Source organism: Sebastes fasciatus, chromosome 11 (genome assembly GCF_043250625.1).
Source record: "Sebastes fasciatus isolate fSebFas1 chromosome 11, fSebFas1.pri, whole genome shotgun sequence".
Classification (NCBI taxonomy): Eukaryota; Metazoa; Chordata; class Actinopteri; order Perciformes; family Sebastidae; genus Sebastes; species Sebastes fasciatus.
Window position 1 is genome coordinate 4,701,929 of NC_133805.1, and position 21,238 is coordinate 4,723,166.

The window sequence follows — 21,238 nt, forward strand, 5'->3', positions numbered from 1 at the left end:
GCCGTAGTCTTCCATACAAGTTTTAGTTCCTCACGCGTCGTAGCGTGAGGTAAGTCGAGAAGGCATCGCTCGATCTCCCTGAGGTAGTCGTCGATGTTTGATTCTCGATTGTTTGGATCGAAACGCTCGATGTCCTTTGCCAGGGACTCAAGCTGACGGGTACGCAGACCCTGATCTCGGGGTGGGTGACCACGGTCCGAGTCATCCGAGAGCCCGCAGTCGCTTGGGTCATTACGGCGAGGAGGACGTCTGGGTCCCCTGCGCACAGGGGATGGAGTCCGGCTGGGGTTAGGCCGCGAGCTACGCGACGTTGAGTGGTCGTCAGTGCGTGCGCGTCTAAAACCACTCGCTTCTCTCGAGTAACTTACCCTTGTGGTCCTGGATGGAGGTGGAGATGAAGATAAGTCAAACCGCAACATAGCACGGCTCTGGACGGATTGGGGTACACTCCTGGATGGTAGTGAACCTGTATCCATCACGCGGGCCGCTACTGGGGCACGGTGACCATCAAGAGTGGTGAGACTGGATGGAGTCCGGTCAGGGGTTTGGCTGGATGGATCAGGGGCAGGAACGTCGTCCGCATCTGAGTCAGATGCCCCTAAGGTGAACCGGTTGGTAGTGGTACCTACCTGTTCGTCCTCTGCTTCCCTAACCCTGGCCTCTGCTTCCTGCGTGACAACCTGAAGCTGCGCATACGCCGAATCAGCCTCCCTCTGCAGGCGCTCAGTCTCACTCTGCAGGCGATCCCGTTCACCCTGGGTTTGGGAGGCTTCGAACCGGTATTCCCGAATCTCACTCTGCAGGGTGTACTTTTCACGCTGTACAGCTATGAGCTGCGCCTCTTGCTCGATAGCTTGAAGCTGCGACTTGCGGTCATACAGCAAGACTAACTTGCCGAGCACCTCCGGGATGGTGCGTTGTGGCTTCCCGGACGGCTGGTTGATAAAGTCAACCAGTTCTGCTAGCTTAATTTCTACAGTGCTAGCACTGTAGCTATTAAGGCAGTCTTTCTCCTCGAGGGAGAGTTTGAGGAGACCAGCGACCGCATCCTGCAGGCCTGGGTCGGTGTGCTCCCGGGGAGCATCGTCTCCTGACTCACGGTTGTCGCTACCACTCATTTTGCTGAGCTAGTACACGATACCCTTGAGATATACAATAAAATTGATACAATGCTGTTGAAAGAAAAATGCACAGGTAAGAGGATTTAACCTGTGGATCACAAACTGTGTTATATTTGTTAAAGCTATCAGGCTAAAGTGTTACTCAAATCCTTTGGATGTTAATGAGTCACTTTAGCACCTTCAGTCAGTAACAGCTTATGTTAATGGGTTAGAGATTCCACAAAAACAAATAGCAACCAAAATTGCTATTCCAAACAAACAAGACAGAGCTAACCACTCTGATTATGCTTGACAAATCCTGTAAAGAAAATTAATTTTCAAAAATCAAACAACTTTAAAAAAAAAAATTCAAAATTTCTGAAATTAATAAATCAAAAGTGACTATTCTGGATTATTGTACATGAATATTGCAATAACTGGTATCAGAGAGCCTCACACGGGGCACCATTTGTAGGGGATTTACAAATGGAACAGGTTTGGTTATTAGCTAATTTAATAAATAATATTCATAGAATTATTATTATTAATAAGAGTTATTAATCAACATTAATAATGAACGGGGCACCACCCTGGAATCAGGGACCAATAACCAAAACGTTAATCCAGTCTCATAAAGGGAAATATTCCCTCCAAAGGTCAGTATTTTAACACTACTTTACACTTAGGAGGTGAATAGCGAAGGGTGAATCCGAGCACTAACTCTCATAACCAGTTGTTATTACAATATGAATGCACAATAAAACACAGACAACTGCTAGTTAAAATAAGAACATTTATTTAAATACAGTAATCTCAATCAATAACAAACACTCTAACAACATTAATCTAAATCAATATTTATCACAGCAGTAATTACTCATTAACAATACTTAATAAACAAATGGATATCCTACAATGCAGCTCTAAGCCCTAAACTAGAATTAAACAAACACAAAGGCAAAAGAAGAGGTGTGTGTGTGTGTAAGAGAGGTGTGTGTGAATGCAAATGTATATACGTGTGGTATGGGAGGAGCAAAGGACACCCTAAGTGGACGTCACCACGCAAGTGGTACGTCACGCGAGGGGGGGGGGGTTGCTCGAACGTTACAGATCACGCCCAAACGGATGTGAAAGTCCCGCGTGATCAGTAAGGTGGGAACGTGAGGAGGCGTATCTACGTGTGTGCGTATGTGGGAGGAGCAAGGGGAATCCCGAGGCGGCGTCACCGTCACGAGGGAGGGGTTGCTCGAACGTTACAGATCACGCCCAAACGGATATGAAAGTCCCGCGTGATCAGTAAGGTGGGAACGTGAGGAGGCGTATCTACGTGTGTGCGTGTGTGGGAGGAGCAAGGGAACTCCCGAGGCGGCGTCACCGTCACGAGGGAGGGGTTGCTGAAATCAACGACCTCGCGCGAACGGAGCCGTTAAGTCCCACGTGGTCGGAGAGAGAAAGAAAGAAAGAAAGGGAGACGCTCTGATGCAGCACAAAGAGATTTTCAAGGAAAATCCCACGGCGGGGTGCACACAGCAGTCAACAACAACACAGTATAACACAGTAAAATACAGTACAATACACAGCAAAATACAATAACTAGCCAAGCAAAGCAAAGCAAGCAACAACAAGCAACAAGCAAAGTACACAAGCAAAACAAGCGGACTCGGCGGTCCGTACGTTTACTATACAGCACAATAATTATGAACTATTGTGATACACTTTCACTAATCTCTGCCCAGATACAAGCCTCTTACTTGAATCGCTTCTTCGGAGCGATAGTGGTGTAGATCTTCGTTAATTGGTCCGGCGGCTTCGTCGCGCTGGCTCGGACAATAACGGGCCGTTATGATGCTCGTCAGCGGGGGGAAGAACGGCAGGGCTGGCTCTCCGTGTGGCAGCGGATGGAAGCAGCTGATGTGAAGACGGCGGGGCGGTCTCTTCCTTGGTGAAGGACGCGGATCCGGGTCTTCCTTCTATAGGTATGGTGGTCTGGACGTCTGATGAACCCGACAATGTCTTTACTCGTCCGGCGAGGTCAGTTACTGTGGCTCGGTCTTAAAGGGAAACGCTGCAGCGTTGGGTACCTCCTGGAGCAAACGTGAGTTGCAGTGGAAAAGGGACGAGTTCCTCAGGTGGCGTGCTTTTATCCCTTGAGATAGTGGGCGTTTCCCCGGAGAAGACCCCACGTTTCCTGTTAGCCTCATCCAATGGGGCTGCTCCCGTTTGCACTCAACTGAGATCTCGCGTGAAGACGCGAGATTTCATGAGATGGCGGCTGGGTCCCCTGCTGTGATCAGGCTTTGAATCACCCATGTAGGCCGGTAACTCAGGCTTAGGCCTAGGCTCTGCTCTAGGCCGCTCTTTGTCTCGTGAGGTCCCTACACAGGTCATTGTAAGCACTTTTGTACATAATAAATCCAACAGACCCTCTTTTGAACTTAACTAAGTTCACCTACAGATATATTTATTATAAGCATAGATAATGTTACGAACAGATGTATTAATTATAAGCATCATCACACAACCTCTTTAGGGTCAACATCTTCACTATCCCCCACCATTTCCAGGAGACCCTGTCTCTCAGCTTGGAACATGGCCATCTGATAAGAAGGAGGTGCATCCGGATGCTTTCGTTGCACAGCAGAAATAATCACACGCTCAATGAGGTGGCGAATACATGGAATACAGCAACAACCACATAATACTAAGCATGCACACACAGCAAGGATTGAGGAGAATAGAGATACCACCATGGACTTCCATTTCCCAAAGGTACGGTCTAACCAGTCGTTAATGGGGCTGTTGATACCTGAGTCATCGTGCATCGATTTAGACAGCGTCCGGAGCCCCTCTAGCGCCTTAGTTACAGTCCCGTCCGGCGCTGTATTGTTAGGGATGAAAATACAACATGAGTCTTGGAACATTGAGCATACACCGCCTTTCTCTGCCAGCAGCATATCTAATGCCATTCTATTTTGGATCACCATCAGTGACGTAGGAGCCATTTGTTCAGCTAGTCCGGCAATTGCATCACGGGTTAGATTAGTCAAACGGAGAACATTATAGTGGATGTAGTTAATGCGGTCAACATTTTTGTTAGGAGTGATAGGGATCAGAGCACTTATTAGAGGTATGTTTTTAAAACCTGCAGCTATTTGGTCAGCTAGTTTATATTCATTAGGGGAGCTACCTCACTACATCATTCTTTATAATCTTGGTTTAGCCTTCCCCCCCTTGTAGCCCACACCCTCCACCCTGCTTCTGAGTGAAAGCATTGTCTATTGTTAAAGAGTTACTTGTGATTAGCTATTTTTAGCAGAGTGCAGAGGCGAGGATGATAAGTAATGTATCTAAACTAGTACAGTCTGTGCTTTCCCAGGTTATTCAGATTTATCTGAGTACACAAATTCTACACAAGGGTCATGGTATTTTCTCTCACATTCCCTCCTTTTATCATGAATAACTAAAATGGTAACTGAAAACACGAAAATACATGATGAATTGCATTAAGATAGTAATATGAAATGAAAACATTTAAAATACATGACAAATCACATTAAGAAAGTTTGTACAGAAGAACGAGGACAAGAGAGGTAAACACAAATGCTACAGCAAACGCCACTAGCAGTTTGCCGCACTGCATGATGCTTCTAGTTTGTCTTCCTGTGCGCAACTGAAAAACTTTTATCCGGGTGGTCCTATTTTATACTGGTTTGGGAAAGGAAGTGAAACTTCTCTCTGGTGGATTCTCCCCACCTCTGGTTCCTCTTTTTATCTATTTTAGCATTTATTCTAAGCAACAAGTTTTAATACAATGTGATATATAATGTTTTTCAAAAAACACCTAGATGAGTCCACCTAAACAACCATGTTAGCCTGATTTAACTGTAAATACAGGCAAGACCTTGTAACCTTCTTTCCCTTATGTGTATCTCATCACAGTCACAGTTTATACAGTATATGAAAAATAAAAAATATACGTGACCCTCTTTTCACGTAGCCTGGGCTCCTTGTGGGGCTGCCTCCTCTACTGCTTCAGGTCCTGTCCTGCTGCTGGGGCACTGTGTTAGGTGCCACCAGTTGAGTCCTTTTCCTGCAAGCTGCACAGCTGTTGCAGTTCTGGCCAGAACCTTGTGTGGGCCTGTCCAACGTGGCTCCGACCACTTCCTCTTTAACACCTTCAACCAAAGGTGTTCCGGGGGTCCGGGGTCAGGTCCTGGAACGTCCTCTGTGACAGGGGTGACAGGTTTGTCACCTGTATAGGAGAGAGCTGACACAAGAGCATTAACCTTCCAATAGTATGGTCTGTAACCGAGGTCAGGAAGGGGAGAGGGGTTTTGGGACGGCCCTGGGAAAGGTCGGCCACACGTAAGCTCAAATGGTGTGAGTCCTGTTATTGTGGATGATACACAGTGCCAAATTTGTGTTGTAGTCCCAGAGCCTTTTCGACAGATTGCAGGTCTTTATTTTTTAAATGTGAACCATTATCTGACCTGATCAATTTAGGAAACCCATGTTTCGGAATGTACTCATTCACCAGACATTTAATGACTGATTTTGCGTCCTCTTTTCCCGTAGGGTAGGCCTCAACCCAACGTGAAAATGCGTCCACAATTACTAGGAGGAATCTTTTCCCCCCAGCCCTTACTCCCATATCTGTGAAATCCATAAAGATTTCCTGTCCCGGGGCAGTGGGAGAAGGATGTTTTCCTGCCCTAGGAGTGATGGTAGGTCTGATGTTACATGTACTACATACGTCACACTTAGTCAAAAAGTCAGTTATAGTAGCATGTTTCCGGGGAATCCACCAGTGGCGGAGATCTCGTAACATCTGTTTGTGGCTTTTATGGTCAAGTCCATGAGTCTGAGTCAGTATTGAGGACATCCAACAGGGGGGCATAACTATTTGATCTCCGTTATACCATATACCATCAAACTGTTCTATAGCTCCCTTATCTTCTGAAGGAATTCTCCCTCAGAGAATCGTCACCTTCATGCGTGTTGGTTTATCTTCTCAGCAGCTGCAAGCTCAGAGTTAAAATCATAAACAATGCAAATTAGGTTATCAATATCAATTTATTCCGAAGATATACTCATCAAAGTTGCACAGAGTTATTAACAGAAGTTCTGGATTCATCAATGTGTCCCTGATACCATGTAATACAGTGTTCAGTTCGCAGTGAATGAACCCCGAGCTTTGCTATACGTTTACTTTTATACACATTAGCTGGGGAGGGGTCAGGTTTTCTGCAGACCCAGTACTTTTCCATCCTATGTCACAATACATCCTCGTGTCTACCTACATCTGACTCCATCTTACACAACATTGTCTGCATCAAACATCCTGTCCCTTCCCCCATCCGCTTTGTAACTGTTTCTTTTACCGGCCCACTCAGCATTTCATCACGAGGCAAGCTCGTCTTACATCAGTCACTTATCTGTAGACAGTCTAAGCCTAGTAGTTAACACCAAACTCGCTAAACTCCCAACATAATTAAGTTTGTTACAGAACAACAGTTTTATCATGATATATTTCCAACACTTCCCAGATGGTTCGTTCTGCTGCTGTGGCAGATTCTTGAGCTTGTATAATGGAGAAATCAGTTATCTCAGAACCGAGATCTGCTGTGGTCATGACCATCATAGTAGGTAAATACCCTGCCGCCTTTTTAGCGGCTGCATCAGCTGCTTCGTTTCCTATACTCTCTAAATCAGTGCCCTGACTGTGTCCTTTCACTTTGATCACAGCTACCCTCTGTGGTAACTGGATTGCTTCCAACAACTCTTTCATCAACTCCTCATGAGCCATAGGTTTATTCTGACTAGTCTTAAAACCCGCTTGCACCCAGCCAGACATATCTCTGTGAATTGCATTGCACACATACGCAGAGTCTGTGAAAATATTCACTGCCTTCCCTTCCGCTAACCGCAAAGCACAAACTACAGCCGTAAGTTCTGCTGCCTGAGCAGATTGTTTCCCATCAAGAGGACCGTGATCGAGAGTACATGGTTCCTCTTCTGCTGTATTCATAGACACCACAGCATAACCTGCTTTTAACCCTTCGGTGGGATGACGGAAACAGCAACCATCTGTAAATAAGCTAAGGTCAGTTTCCGTTAAAGGGGAGTTTTCTAAGTCCAGCCTTAGTTTTACAAAGGGCAGCGATTTTTCTGCACAGAAGTGCTTCTCGCCATCAGTCATATTGTCAGCCATATTACAGCCCTCATGTACAAAGGAGATGTGTGGTTTCGAGAGTACTTGTAAGATCTTGGTCTGTCTGAGGGGGGTGAGAGTGAAACAGGAGGATGTGACATATGTTACAGTGCTGTGAGAGGTCAGAATCTGTAGAGGATGGTGCATGACTATATGACCTACTTTGTCTACAATTTTTGCCAGAGCAGCTGCATATCTGACACAGGGGCTGGCTCTCTGTTCTTGTGTGTCTAGCAAAATGCTACAATAGTACAATACGTTCCTATCTCCTCTGTGTTTCTGATATAAGACACCATGGGCTGTACTAAGCTGCTCTGAGACATCCAGATGGAATGGTTGAGAGTAATCTGGGAGAGCGAGTGCTGCGGCCTCTGCCATTTCCTGCTTGAGGTGGATAAACACCTCCTACTCCTATCCCCCAGGTTGTATCTAACAGGTTCTGTTGGAACTCATCTTGATACGTAAGATCATTATTTCTGTCATAATTCAGAGTGCAGTGGGGAGGATCGGGAACAGGGAGGTAAGGGTGTAGAGCCCTAATCCATGGTTGCCACATGTTGTAAAAGTCAATCAGAGGGTTTCTGTCGGCTAGCAGGACCCAATATATGTCTGCACAGGGTGGTGGGGCATCAGGTGAGGTATCAGGACTCAACATGCACATGCGATCAGCACTGGAGGGGGAGGAGCACACCATTTCTTCTCCTCTGGGGAAACTCACTATCACAGCTTCTGGTGAACAATGTACAGAAGCCCCCAGTGCTGCCAAAACATCTCTTCCCAGGAGATCACGTGGACAATCAGGTGCATACAAAAAGGGGTGCTCCATCACCTGTCTCCCAAGCCGGACAGGAAGGGGAACAGTAAAAGGCAGTCTTTGTTCAGTGCCGGAAAATCCCAAAACGGAAACATAGTGAGAGGAAAGGGAACACAGAGGTTCAGCTAAGGTGGAGTAACGTGCTCCCGTATCCACCATGAACCATCTTCGTTTTCCGTTCACTGTCAACTGGAGACAGGGCTCTGCCAGCCCCTGTCCCTCCATCTCCGTCGGGCACCCCTATGGGAACATTCCTGGTGTATATGGACCAGGTGGAGGTCCCTGCGCAGAGTACCCGCTGTATGCCTGCATTGGAGCTAGCTGTTGGTTTGGTGGAGTCTGTATTGTTGGCTGATATGACTGCTGTGGAGGCCCTCTCATCTGCTGTTGTTGTTTCTGAGGACAGTCACGTGCCCAGTGATCCGGGCTTCCGCAGATGAAACAACTGCCTCCTCTTGGTTGGGCATACCCCCTCCCCCTGCCTCCTCTCCCTCTCCCTCTGCCTCTATTCCGGCCTTCATGATAAGGGGGCTGCTGATATGGGGCAGCTTGGTAAGGAACATGATACTGGGGTTGATACATAGCCTGTGGCGGGCCCTGCAGTGGATAAGGATTCTGTGGCGGGGCTGGAGCTGGTGTTACAATTTGAGCCATCTGGGTATCTTTCTCTTTCCCTCCCTTTTTCTTATCTGTTGCACGAGTCCGTGCATCTGCCAACTGTAATTTAGTCAACTGAGCTACCATCTCTTTTAATGACTCATTTTCCTCTTCCTCCTCCTTGGTTTCTGCATCCTGATGATGGCAGAAATGTGTTTCCCATCTTGATGATTTTGCCCCTGCCATATCTAGATTCTCTTGCATCTTTCTCTTAACTCCTTCCGGAGCATGTTTTAACAGAGCTATTCTGAACAGAGGCTGCTGTGATTCTTTATCTGGGTTCACCCCCGTAGCCCCCGCCCACTCTGTCTTTGCTCTTTCTATGAACGTGCGTCCACTCTCCCCGTTCTTAATCTTAAGCACCAAGCTGTGGAGCTTGCCCGCTGGTCTGGGATACTTTTGTCTAATATCATTACCGAAGGAGGTAGCGTAGGGGTTAAAGTTCCAAAGTACCACCTAACACTTGAAACAATGGTGCCATAACTTCGTTTGTATAATCACTGTCCTGTGGGGTTGGTACCGGACTAGGGGTAGGAGGAGGATAAGGAGGGGGGTTGGGATTTGGGCCAGGTGGGTACTGCTGATGGAGGGACATGTAATGTGGCGGCTGGCTGGTATGTGGGTTTGGTGGTGGGGGTGCGCTATGACTGGGTGAGGGTTTCACTGGTGGTTTTGCTTCAGCGGTTTTTGCGTGGGTGGCTTTCGTCTGGCTGCCTAAGGCTGATAGTGCAGCCATCTGTATCACATTATATTTTACCAATTTACTTGCCAACTCGTCTTCTTTCTTCCTCAATTTCCTCCTTACAAACATATGTCCCTTTTCTTTGTCTTGTCCTGCTTGCAGCAGCTTTCTATGAACCACCTGTATTAATGCTCTCATCACTGGCATGAATTTGGCTTCACTTCCCGTGGCTGGAAAATGCCCTTCCTTCACTGTCATGTTATACCACTCATCTAGGTCTTGAGTCTCTTTATTTCTAGTCTTGGGATCAAATGTACAGATTACATTGGTCTTGACTTTAGCCCATTGCTGTCCAAATGATAAACGGGGAGGCCCACAGCCATCCCGTTCCTCACAGTCTTTGTCAAATTCTCCGTCCATTCTGTCCAGTACTATTTCACACAGGTTTATTCAGTTTATGACAGTAACTAGATTCAGAGTAAATGGGTCGCTATGCCCCTCGCTGTGATCCTACCAACATAAGCTTCTACTGGACACTTTGATGTTCCAGCGATGTTGGCCCAGTATCAACAGTAAGTTTTAATTTTCCTCTGAATACTAGTTATTAATGTACACTCATACAGGCGTTATTTTTACACGCTACTAAAAGGGCAGCTTTCCTCCTCCCAGTTTTCACTAAAAGGGCAGCTTTAATCCTTCCAGTTTTCGTTACTAAAAGGGCAGCTTTCCTCCTCCCAGTTTTCACTAAAAGGGCAGCTTTAATCCTTACAGTTTTATACGCCACTAAAAGGGCAGCTTTCCTCCTCTTAGTTTTACACGCTACTAAAAGGGCAGCTTTCCTCCTCCTAGTTTTCACTAAAAGGGCAGCTTTAATCCTTATAGTTTTACACGCCACTAAAAGGGCAGCTTTAATCCTTCCAGTTGTTACCAAAAGGGCAGCTTTCCTCCTCTTAGTTTTACACGCTACTAAAAGGGCAGCTTTCCTCCTCCTAGTTTTCACTAAAAGGGCAGCTTTAATCCTTATAGTTTTACACGCTACTAAAAGGGCAGCTTTAATCCTTCCAGTTGTTACCAAAAGGGCAGCTTTCCTCCTTTCAGTTCCACCAAAAGGGCAGCTTTCCTCCTTTCAGTTCCACCAAAAGGGCAGCTTTCCTCCCTTCAGTTTTACCAAAGGGGCAGCTTTCCTCCTTTCAGTTTCACCAAAAGGGCAGCTTTAATCCTTTAAGCTTCACTAAAGGGCAGCTTTTCCTCCTTCCAGTTTTTACTAAAAGTCTTTACTTCTGCAACATCTATCACTACAAAGGAGATTCAGCACGACAAGAGAGATAATTTAGAGTAAGCCAATATGCAGAGTTCGATACAACAGGTTCTGCTCACCTTTAAGATTTCAGGGATCCCTTTCTCTCTCTCGCCGGTCTGTCCGTCCCTTGGACACGCTTCTCAATGCCGAAGATCACGTCGGGGTCACCAATTGAAGGAACTGGCCTTCTACCTCCGAGAGGTCAAGGCCCAGTTACGTGCTGGTTAATCTTGTGTGACAAAGAGATTTTCCAAACAGACGGGTTAAAGCATAATAATACAATTTATTCCGAACAATCAATGTTGCACAAGTAAAATAAAAGAGTTTACAGAATTCTGGATCCAGTCTACGTGTCCCTGACAACATACAGTGCATGGGTCAGTTCGTGAAGTCTGAACCCCGAGCTATCCCTGATCCAGCGTTTTATGGTTTACACAATATTAATATTCATGAGTTATGGCACGTGATGTTTTTGCTGCATATCTTCTTCTTTGTTTCTCCTTCTGACTCCTTTCTCTCTTTGACCTTGCAAAAGAACAGAACGTACATCCTTCCTGTCCTCGCAAACATTTCATGCACAACAAATCCAACAATCAGGTTATTGCAGGTCATTGTACACACTTTTGTACATAATAAATCCAACAATACATATTGAAGTAAAGGAGAGCTGCACAGGTTTTACACCTTGTATCACACTCACACGCACACACAGACACAATGCTCCGTTTCTATGCAACACAGTGGTTAAAAATCGCTGCTCAGTTCTCTGTGACGAAGATGTTTGAGTGAGGATATTTTTAAGGACAGAGACTGACTGACTCTAAACATGAACACTGTAGTTTGTGGTGTTTCAGGAGGAAAGCTGTCTCAGTTATACTCTCATATTATATCATATTGACTCCCTGATGAAGGCTTGATGCCAAAAGTTGGAGTTTGCTTTTGGGTCTAACATGACTATGCCATTACAATAAAGGCATTTTAATTGTTTAATTGTTTTTTTTGTGTATATTCTCATATTAGTTTTACATTTCCTCCATCAGCTTTGTATGATACCCTGGAATGAAGACAAGGAGGAAACTACTTTGTTCTTGTTTGTTTATTCATCATGTAAACCTTCAGTTTCTTCACACATAGCATCAGTAATCATGTACAGATTTACTTCATTAACACAATCAGTTGGTTTTAACCAGAATCTCAGCGATGTGAAAGAGAATAATGAATGATCTCCTTATTGATTATGATCAGGATAATTACAGTTACAAAGTGGTGAGAACAACATATGGTAAAGGAAGGTCTGGTGTTTTTTCTCTTAAAAGTCATGCAGTGGAACAACCTAAAAATGCAAAGTCAGTTCAGGTGAACAAAGATCATCATGAGCAGTGAAACAGACACAGGAAGGAGCGCCACCTGAAGACACTCACACCTTTACAGAACAACTCATGAGAAGATGTCAAAGTACCACCATAATGTTTGATTGACAGCTGATCTCTGAGCAGTGAAGACATTACACAACAATCAGCTCTCAGCAACAAACATGGAGACAAAATGAGTTTAAGAGTTAAAACACAGAATTTAACCCTTAAATGACTTCAGTCTATTTCAGTTTACAGAACTCAGCAGTGACATCAAAATAAGGCAAAAGTCCAGCATAGAGAGGCTCAGTGAATGTAGTCTGGACTCTGTGGAGGAGAGTCATGGTTTCAGAGATGCTGTAGAAGGAGAGAATACCTGCACTGTGATCCAGGTACACTCCTACTCTGGAGGACGGAGGACCTGAGACGGGAGTTTGGACTTTGTTGTTATACAGAAATCTATAACTGTTTTGTAAACAAACTAAAGCCCAAGATTTGTCATTCCGTCCAAACGCACATTCATTCACCCCCCCTGCTCTCCTGCTACTCTTGTATGCGACTACTACATAAACTCCTCTCCCTCTCCACTCCACCTCCCAGTAACAACGTCCAGTCAGACTCTCTCTATTCAGGACCTGAGGACAATCAGTGAATCTGTCTGGGTGACTAGAATAAGACTGTTGTTGTCTCATTAATGTTGCTTTTCTGTTCCCCTCAGATAATAACAGATGTGTGTTTGCTGTGTTTGGATCCAGTGTGATTTCACGTGAATATTTTAAGAATTCAGCTCTGGTCTTGTGCTCTGGTTGCAGCAGTAAAACATCCACTTCAGTCACTGGTTGTGGCAGTAAAACATCCACTTCAGTCACTGTCTGTGAGACGTTTGTCCATTTCTCTCTCAGAACGTCCTGTAGTTTATCTCTGACTTCTGACACAGCTGCCGTCACGTCCTCAAAGTAGCTCAGAGGACGGATATTGATGCTGGATGAGTGTTTAGATTCACTGAGTGGTGACAGTGAGGGGTCGTTGATTAGAAACTGATTGTGATCCTCTGTGTGTGACAGCAGCTCCAGCTCAACGTCTCTCCTCTTCAGCTCAGTGATCTCCTGCTCCAGCTTCTCCTGAAGCTCTTTGACTCGACTCACTTCACTTTTCTGCTGGGATCTGACCTGCTGCTTCACATCACAGCTTCTTTTCTCCATGAGACGGATCAGCTCGGTGAAGATCTTCTCACTGTCCTCCACTGCTTTATCAGCAGAGCGATTGACAGCCTCCACCTCCTGTTGGAGCAGCTTCACATCTTTCTCTCTGTCCTGGATCCTCTGCTGGATGTTGAGTCGACTCACCTCCAGCTCTCTCTGCCTCTCGGTCCTTTCTGCTGCAGCTGAGACGGTGTCGTGGCCTTTATGTTCATCCACAGAGCAGAGATAACAGATACACTGCCGATCAGTACGACAGAACATCTTCATCACCTCATGGTGACGAGAGCAGATGTTCTCCTGGAGCTTCTTGGAGGGCTCCACCAGCTTGTGTTTCTTTAATGGAGCCACATCATAATGAGGCTGGAGGTGTTTCTCACAGTGAGAGGCCAGACACATCAGACAGGACTTGAGGGCTTTCCGTTTCCTCCCAGTACAGAAATCACAGGCCACATCTTCAGGTCCAGCATAGCAGTGATCAGCAGGAGCAGCTTGGAGTTCAGTCTTCTTCAGTTCCTCCACTAAATCTGCTAACATGGTGCTTTTCAGCAGGACAGGCCTCCGTTTGAAGGTTTGCCTACACTGAGGGCAGCTGTAGATCTTCTTCTCATCCTCTCCATTCCAGTGGGTTTTAATACAGTTCATGCAGTAGCTGTGTCCACAGGGAGTAGTCACCGGATCCTTCAGTAGATCCAGACAGATTGAGCAAGAGAATGACTCTCGGTCCAGCTGAACTCCTTGCAGCTCCATATCCAAACATCTGTTCTCAGAGTGGAGCAGGCTGTGCTTTAGAGCAGGAAGAAGAGGGGGAGGAGGAGGAGGGTTTTGATTGGACCACAGCAGAGGTGGGGGTGGGTCCTGTGTGAGTAATGGAGTCACCCCATTGGTCGGTGGAGATGGAGCTTCCCAATTGGCTGTTACAAAATTACTGTTATTGTTTCAGCCAGTGACGTCTCCATCAGTCAGCAGAGGCCTGAGGCCTGTACTACGAAGTGAGTTCAACATACCCAGGGTATCTTCTCGTTATCTGGCTTCACTTAACCTAACAAACGAGATCTCGCTAAACTGTACTACGAAGCTGGTTATCAACTCGGTAAGTCAACCCAGGGTTTCTCTGTCTGGTTATGAGCGCGTTCACATGAACGAGGAGGTGTTTGAAGCATCTGACCAATCACAGACATGAATAAGACTACTGCCAGACAGCCAGACAGAGCGGCACATTATACAAAGAGTAAACTATATTAGACAAATACGAAGAAGTTAAACACTTCATCTACATATCTGTTGGCTCTGTAGGCGAACTGCAGTGGGTCCAGCAGGGGGTTGGTGATAGTCTTTAGGTGGTGGAGCACAAGGCGTTCAAAGGTCTTCATAATCACAGAGGTCAGAGCGACGGGTCTGTAATCCTGAAGACCTTTGATCCTTGGCTTCTTGGGGACCGGGATGATGGTGGAGGCTTTGAAGCAGAAAGGCACCCTGCAGATTTCCAGGGAGGTGTTGAAAATCCCTGTAAACACTGGAGACAACTGGTCTGCACAGTGTTTGAGGGTTGCAGGTGAGACAACGTCTGGGCCGGTTGCCTTGCGGGGGTTTTGTCCTTTGAGCGGCCTGTTGACCTCCCCCTCTTGGATGGACAGAGGTGTGAAGGGGGGTAGGGGTGTGCTCAGGCTTGGTGCTTTTGGAGAAAGCTGGGGGGTGTTGGTGTGAACTGTGTTTACTGCTGGTGGCTGATGGCTGGGGGGAGAGGAGATGCAGTCAGGACTGGCACTTTGTCTGTCGAATCTAAAGTAGTCGTTGCTGTTGCTGAGCAATGTGTTCTCCCCTCAAAGCTCAAGCTAGAAATATGCATATCCAAACAGGCTGAGCTCTCAGAGTGGAGCAGGCTGTGCTTTAGAGCAGGAAGAAGAGGGGGAGGGTTTTGATTGGACCACAGCAGAGAGGGGGCGGGTCCTGTGTGAGTAATGAAGTCACCCCATTGGTCGGTGGAGATGGAGCTTCCCCATTGGCTGTTCCAAAATGACTGTTATTGTTTCAGCCAGTGACGTCTCCATCAGTCAGCTGATCCACTTCCTCAACACATGCTCATTATTGTTGCTGAGCAATGTGTTCTCCCCTGAATGCTCAAGCTAGAAATACACATTTGAAGTAATTCTCATTCTCTCATTTCATGTCCTCACTACTGAATGACTCTTTCTTTTATAACCTTATGTATCTTAACTTAGCTGTAAACCAGAGTTTAAATATACCAAATATACACATTTTTAAATAAAAATAGACATCCATTATTGGATTTCTATCCAATTTCTTTTCACTTTTGCTCAAAACTGAAGAGAACATGACAAACACTTCACCAAAAAAAGCTTTTGCATTTCTGAAATTATTTTACTTTTTCAGATTTTATTGTTTAATTTTACCTTTTTATTTCATTCATTTTTATTATTATTTTTTTTGTCTAACGCAAGTCAAGTTTAAAAATATGGAATCCAAAAGTATCAGAATATGCCTTAAAATGTGAGGCATTGAATTTGTGTATAATTTAAACTACTTATGTTGTTTTAAACTTCTATCTTAACTTAGCTGTAAACCAGAGTTTGAATATACCAAATATACACACTTATTCTTTTCAAAACAATGAGATCAAATCTCTGAACAATTAGTTTGTTGTCACGGCGTCTTTAATAACTAACCAACACAATGCAGAAGTCCACCAGTTACACACATCAAAACTACAACTACAACTGATGATCAATTATAAATATACAACAGCCTTTTGTCAGTGCAGCATCACTAGAATTAACCAGAGAGGAGGACACAACTCAGACAATTAAACAAAAATGACCAACAACAAATAAGAACTATATGGACACAGCAGCTGGTGCAAGAATCACATTGAAAACACATAAATTAAATAACCTGAAACTTCTTATCTGAAGAAGTCAAAACTCCAGCAACATTTGTAATATATATTATTGTTAGACCAACGTGTTTCGGCTTGTGGCCTTCATCAAGATCATCATAAAACACATTACCAAACAACAATTAAATAAGTTATGAAGCAGAAAAAAATAAAATGTGGTAAAAAACATAAATATGATAGACAAATAATCATATACATTCTACACACGTATCAGCTAAAGGCACAACTACAAAGGTGGGTTGGGATATGATCATCATTATTTAGATTATTGAAATAACAATGTTAATTTAACAGAATATAATAAAAAAAGTAAGAAGTGCTTTTATCTCAGGAAAAGCATTGCCACTGATGGAAACTGATGCTTAATATAATATAGAAATTAATGACAAAAATATTTTAAAACCAAAGATTAAATCAGGGATATCTGATGACATGGCCTTGATATTGTTTCTGAAATTTTCGGGTTTTTAAAAACATAATTATTTACAAATTCAATGCCTCAATTTTTTAAAGACATATTCTGAAACCATATTTTTAAACTTGAATTCCTGCCCCTCTACATTCTGCACCTTTGCTTGGATCACACCCAGTTTTTTACTCAGCCTTCATTTTGATCTCAACTTGTAAAGTTTCATCGCTGCATCTTGCACGGTTGTGACGCCATCACGGTGACAAAATACTACATGACAAAGTTCTGTTAAATTAAAGAAAACCAGGCTACAAAATAGATTGCATTAAATGTCAATGTAATCACTACTGAAACAACATCACTCCACAGATCCCTGATGTCAAAACCAACAGTTAAATTCTATTTGTAAAGACTTTGCAGCACCTGATGATCGATTACAAATATACAACAGCTTTCCTCGGTGCAAACTTAATGAAAACAGAGACAAAACTCAGATAATTTATCAAAAAGGATGAATAATAAATAACAAATCTATGGACACAGCGGCGGGTGCAACAATCATTATTAAGCCACATAAATTAAATAACCTGCCACATCTTATAGAATCAACAGCAGAATAAAACATCACCAAAGAAGACAACATGAAGCAAATATAAATTCAACAGCAGCTGCAAACACATACATACATATTGAAGTAAAGGAGAGTTGCAGTTTTTACACTATGTATCACACTCACATGCACACACAGACACAATGCTCCGTTTCTATGCAACACAGTGGTTAAAAAACTCTGCTCATTTCTCTGTGACGAAGATGTTTGAGTGAGGAAAGTTTAAAGGACAGAGACTGACTGACTCTAAACATGAACACTGTAGTTTGTGGTGTTTCAGGAGGAAAGCTGTCTCAGTTATACTCTCATATTATATTATATTGACTCCCTGGCGAAGGCTTGATGCCGAAAGTTGGAGATTGCTTTTGCTTTTGGGTCTAACATGACTATGCCATTACAATAAAGGCATTTTAATTGTTTAAAAAGAAAGTGTCTTGGAATTTGGATTTTTGTGCCAATTCTAACACCAGGAAAATCACTCATTTCTCTTTGTTTTTTTACTTAAAAAAAGGAGAATTCACTTTGACTAAGAGAAGTCCGACACCCCTGACCATGATGTATGAGACATTATAAAGTTTCTGATGGGCTTAAAAACATGGTTTAAAACATGCAGACAGACTGAGTAGAGGTGCTTTAACCTCCACTACATCCCTGGTTAGCAGGATGAGGGCGCCCTCTTGTGTTGTGCATCAGGTTTCACATTTCTCTTGTTATTAACCTGCTGTGATGTTCACTGCAGGAAGACATGTCAAAACTTCACTGAGCCTTTGGCAGCTTCAAACAACATCAGTAAAGAGACATTTAAATAGATGTAATATCACACTATGTCAGTTTGTTCACAGGAGTCACACCCTGTAACACTGATGCTGCATTCAGGTCACATGGGAAAGATGGTAGAGAGGAGTTTCCAATTTACAAATATTATTCTAACATCAGCTCTCAGGTTGTAAATAGTATTTGGGAATGTGAGATTTGAGGCTGTAGGTTAAATTTTCTCTGACGTCTTTAATTCTGATTAAACAACATTGAAATATTTATAACCAAATGTAGAGAATCATCTACACAATATCTGTTGTCTCATGTGTGTCAGGACTCAACAAAACCTCCTCATACCCAAACTTGACCAAATTCATTTATACTGTTTTTAAGTCTGTGTAATAAATCCTGTTTATTGACTAAGTGCACAAAGAAAATGTTGTTTTTAAAAAGAAGCAGTTGATGTAAAACTCTGCTCATTTCTCTGTGACAAACTGATTTAGGACAGAGACTGACTGACTCTAAACATGAACACTGGACCTTGTGGTGTTTCAGGAGGAAAACTGTCTCAGTTATACTCTCAGATCAGTTTAATATTTTCTCCATCAGCTTTGTATGATACCCTGGTATGAAGACAAGGAGGAAAATACTTTGTTCATGTTTGTTTATTCATCATGTAAACCTTCAGTTTGTTCACACATCCCATCAGTAAAGTCTGTTAAATTACTCTTGTTCAGTTATTCAATGTATAATGAATGATCTCCTTATTGATTATGATCATGCTAAACAATTAAATGAAATAATACATTTCTCTACAAAGTGTGAGAACAAAATATCTACAGTAAGTGAAGGTCTGATGCTTTCTCTCTTAAGACTCATGCAGTGAGAGAAACAACAACCTACAAATGCATCAATACAAATATTCATCAAACATTTAGAGCACAGAGAAGTTTACATTTTCATGCAGAGAAATATCAGTTCAGGTGAACAAACATCATCATGAGCAGTGAAACAGACACAGGAAGGAGCGCCACCTGAAGACACTCACACATTTACAGAACAACTCATGAGAAGATGTCAAAGAATCTCCATAATGTTTGATTGACAGCGGATCTCTGAGCAGTGAAGATATGACACAACAATCAGCTCTCAACAACAAACATGGAAACAGAATGAGTTTAAGAGTTAAAACACAGAATTTAACCCTTAAATGACTTCTGTCTATTTCAGTTTACACAACTCAGCAGTGACATCATAATCTAAAAGCCAAAGTCCAGCATAGAGAGGCTCAGTGAATGTGGTCTGGACTCTGTGGAGGAGAGTCATGGTTTCAGAGACGCTGTAGAAGGACAGAATACCTGCACTGTGATCCAGGTACACTCCTATTCTGGAGGACGGAGGACCTGAGACGGGAGTTTTGACTTTGTTGTACAAAAATATATAACTGTTGTTGTCACATCTTAACGCCCAAGATTTGTCATTTTGGCCAAACCCACATTCATCCCAGCTCCCTGCTCTCCTGACACTCTTGTAGGCGACCACCACATAAACTCCTCTTCCTCTCCACTCCCCCTCCCAGTAACAACGTCCAGTCAGACTCTCTCTACTCAGGACCTGCCCACATACAGTGAATCTGTCTGGATGAGTAGGATAAGACTGTTGTTGTTTCTTTAATGTTGCTTTTCTGTTCCCCTCAGATAATAACAGCCGTGTGTGTGCTGTGTTTGGATCCAGTGTGATTTCACGTGAATATTTTAAGAATCCAGCTCTGGTCTTGGGCTCTGGTTGTGACAGTAAAACATCCACTTCAGTCACTGTCTGTGAGACGTTTGTCCATTTCTCTCTCAGAATGTCCTGTAGTTTATCTCTGACTTCTGACACAGCCGCCGTCACGTCCTCAAAGTAGCTCAGAGGACGGATATTGATGCTGGATGAGTGTTTAGATTCACTGAGTGGTGACAGTGAGGGGTAGTTACGTAGAAACTGGTTGTGATCCTCTGTGTGTACCAGCAGCTTCAGCTCAGCGTCTCTCCTCTTCAGCTCAGTGATCTCCTGCTCCAGCTTCTCCTGAAGCTCTTTGACTCGACTCACTTCACTTTTCTGCTGGGATCTGACCTGCTGCTTCACATCACAGCTTCTTTTCTCCATGAGACGGATCAGCTCAGTGAAGATCTTCTCACTGTCCTCCACTGCTTTATCAGCAGAGCAATTGACAGCCTTCACCTCCTGTTGGAGCAGCTTCACATCTTTCTCTCTGTCCTGGATCCACTGCAGGATGTTGAGTCGACTCACCTCCAGCTCTCTCTGCCTCTCGGTCCTTTCTACTGCAGCTGAGACGGTGTCGTGGCCTTTATGTTCATCCACAGAGCAGAGATAACAGATACACTGCTGATCAGTACGACAGAACATCTTCATCACCTCGTGGTGAAGAGAGCAGATGTTCTCCTGAAGCTTCTTGGAGGGCTCCACCAGCTTGTGTTTCTTTAATGGAGCCACATCATAATGAGGCTGGAGGTGTTTCTCACAGTAAGAGACCAGACACATCAAACAGGACTTGAGGGCTTTCCGTTTCCTACCAGTGCAGACATCACAGGCCACATCTTCAGGTCCAGCATAGCAGTGATCAGCAGGAGCAGCTTGGAGTCCAGTCTTCTTCAGTTCCTCCACTAAATCTGCTAACATGGTGTTTTTCATCAGGACAGGCTTCCGTTTGAAGGTCTGCCTACACTGAGGGCAGCTGTAGATCTTCTTCCATTCCTCTCCATTCCAGTGGGTTTTAATACAGTTCATGCAGTAGCTGTGTCCACAGGAAGTAGTCACTGGATCCTTCAGTAGATCCAGACAGATTGAACAAGAGAAGGCTTCCTGGTCCAGCTGAACTCCTCTCTGCGCCATTTCACCTCTCAGTAGCAACGACTGTCTGAGTTTCACTTCCTGAGAAGTGAAGCAAGTTTGAGCTCTGACCTAAACAGCATGTGTCTGTGAAGTGAATAGGGCCTGTCAGCTCTCACCATGTTGGTTACACCCTCCTTCAAACTGTAGATCTGAAGGGGAGGGAACAAGGAAATAAATAGACCGAGTGGAGCTGCTGTGTTTGAGAGCAGGAAAAGGGGGGAGGGGTTATCAAGCTTTGCTTCATTCCAGGAAGAGGAGCGGTTAGAGAGAGATACGTGTGTGTTTAGTTTACAATATAGAGGTAATTTTTCAGTTAAAAACACCGGAGCCATAAGC

The 21,238-nt window shown here is 44.1% G+C and overlaps 2 protein-coding genes and 2 long non-coding RNA genes across 4 annotated transcripts; all 4 read right to left on the reverse strand.

The window, feature by feature from the left end:
* Positions 1-3,895: 3,895 nt before the first annotated feature.
* Positions 3,896-6,051, reverse strand: LOC141776494 (uncharacterized). Its single transcript, XR_012595773.1, has 2 exons — positions 4,296-6,051; positions 3,896-4,260 (listed from the first exon to the last, which is right to left on the reverse strand). It is a non-coding gene; the product is annotated as an uncharacterized LOC141776494 (long non-coding RNA).
* Positions 6,052-7,297: 1,246 nt separating this feature from the next.
* Positions 7,298-10,356, reverse strand: LOC141776495 (uncharacterized). The gene is made up of 2 exons (XR_012595774.1): positions 8,999-10,356; positions 7,298-8,799 (listed from the first exon to the last, which is right to left on the reverse strand). It is a non-coding gene; the product is annotated as an uncharacterized LOC141776495 (long non-coding RNA).
* Positions 10,357-11,941: 1,585 nt separating this feature from the next.
* On the reverse strand, positions 11,942-14,102 carry LOC141776481 (tripartite motif-containing protein 16-like). Its single transcript, XM_074650096.1, has one exon. It carries the CDS (start codon positions 14,063-14,065, stop codon positions 12,359-12,361), a length of 1,707 nt encoding a protein of 568 aa, XP_074506197.1. The 5' UTR covers positions 14,066-14,102; the 3' UTR covers positions 11,942-12,358.
* A 4,552-nt stretch (positions 14,103-18,654) lies between these two features.
* On the reverse strand, positions 18,655-20,945 carry LOC141776485 (tripartite motif-containing protein 16-like). Its single transcript, XM_074650100.1, has one exon. The coding sequence runs from the start codon at positions 20,900-20,902 to the stop codon at positions 19,229-19,231; it is 1,674 nt and encodes a 557-aa protein (XP_074506201.1). The 5' UTR covers positions 20,903-20,945; the 3' UTR covers positions 18,655-19,228.
* Positions 20,946-21,238: the final 293 nt, after the last annotated feature.

What these genes read in the sequence shown, in the direction of transcription:
- LOC141776481 (XM_074650096.1), bottom strand. Translation starts at nt 14,065, where the DNA reads ATGGAGCTGCAAGGAGTTCAGCTGGACCGAGAGTCATTCTCTTGCTCA.
- LOC141776485 (XM_074650100.1), bottom strand. Translation starts at nt 20,902, where the DNA reads ATGGCGCAGAGAGGAGTTCAGCTGGACCAGGAAGCCTTCTCTTGTTCA.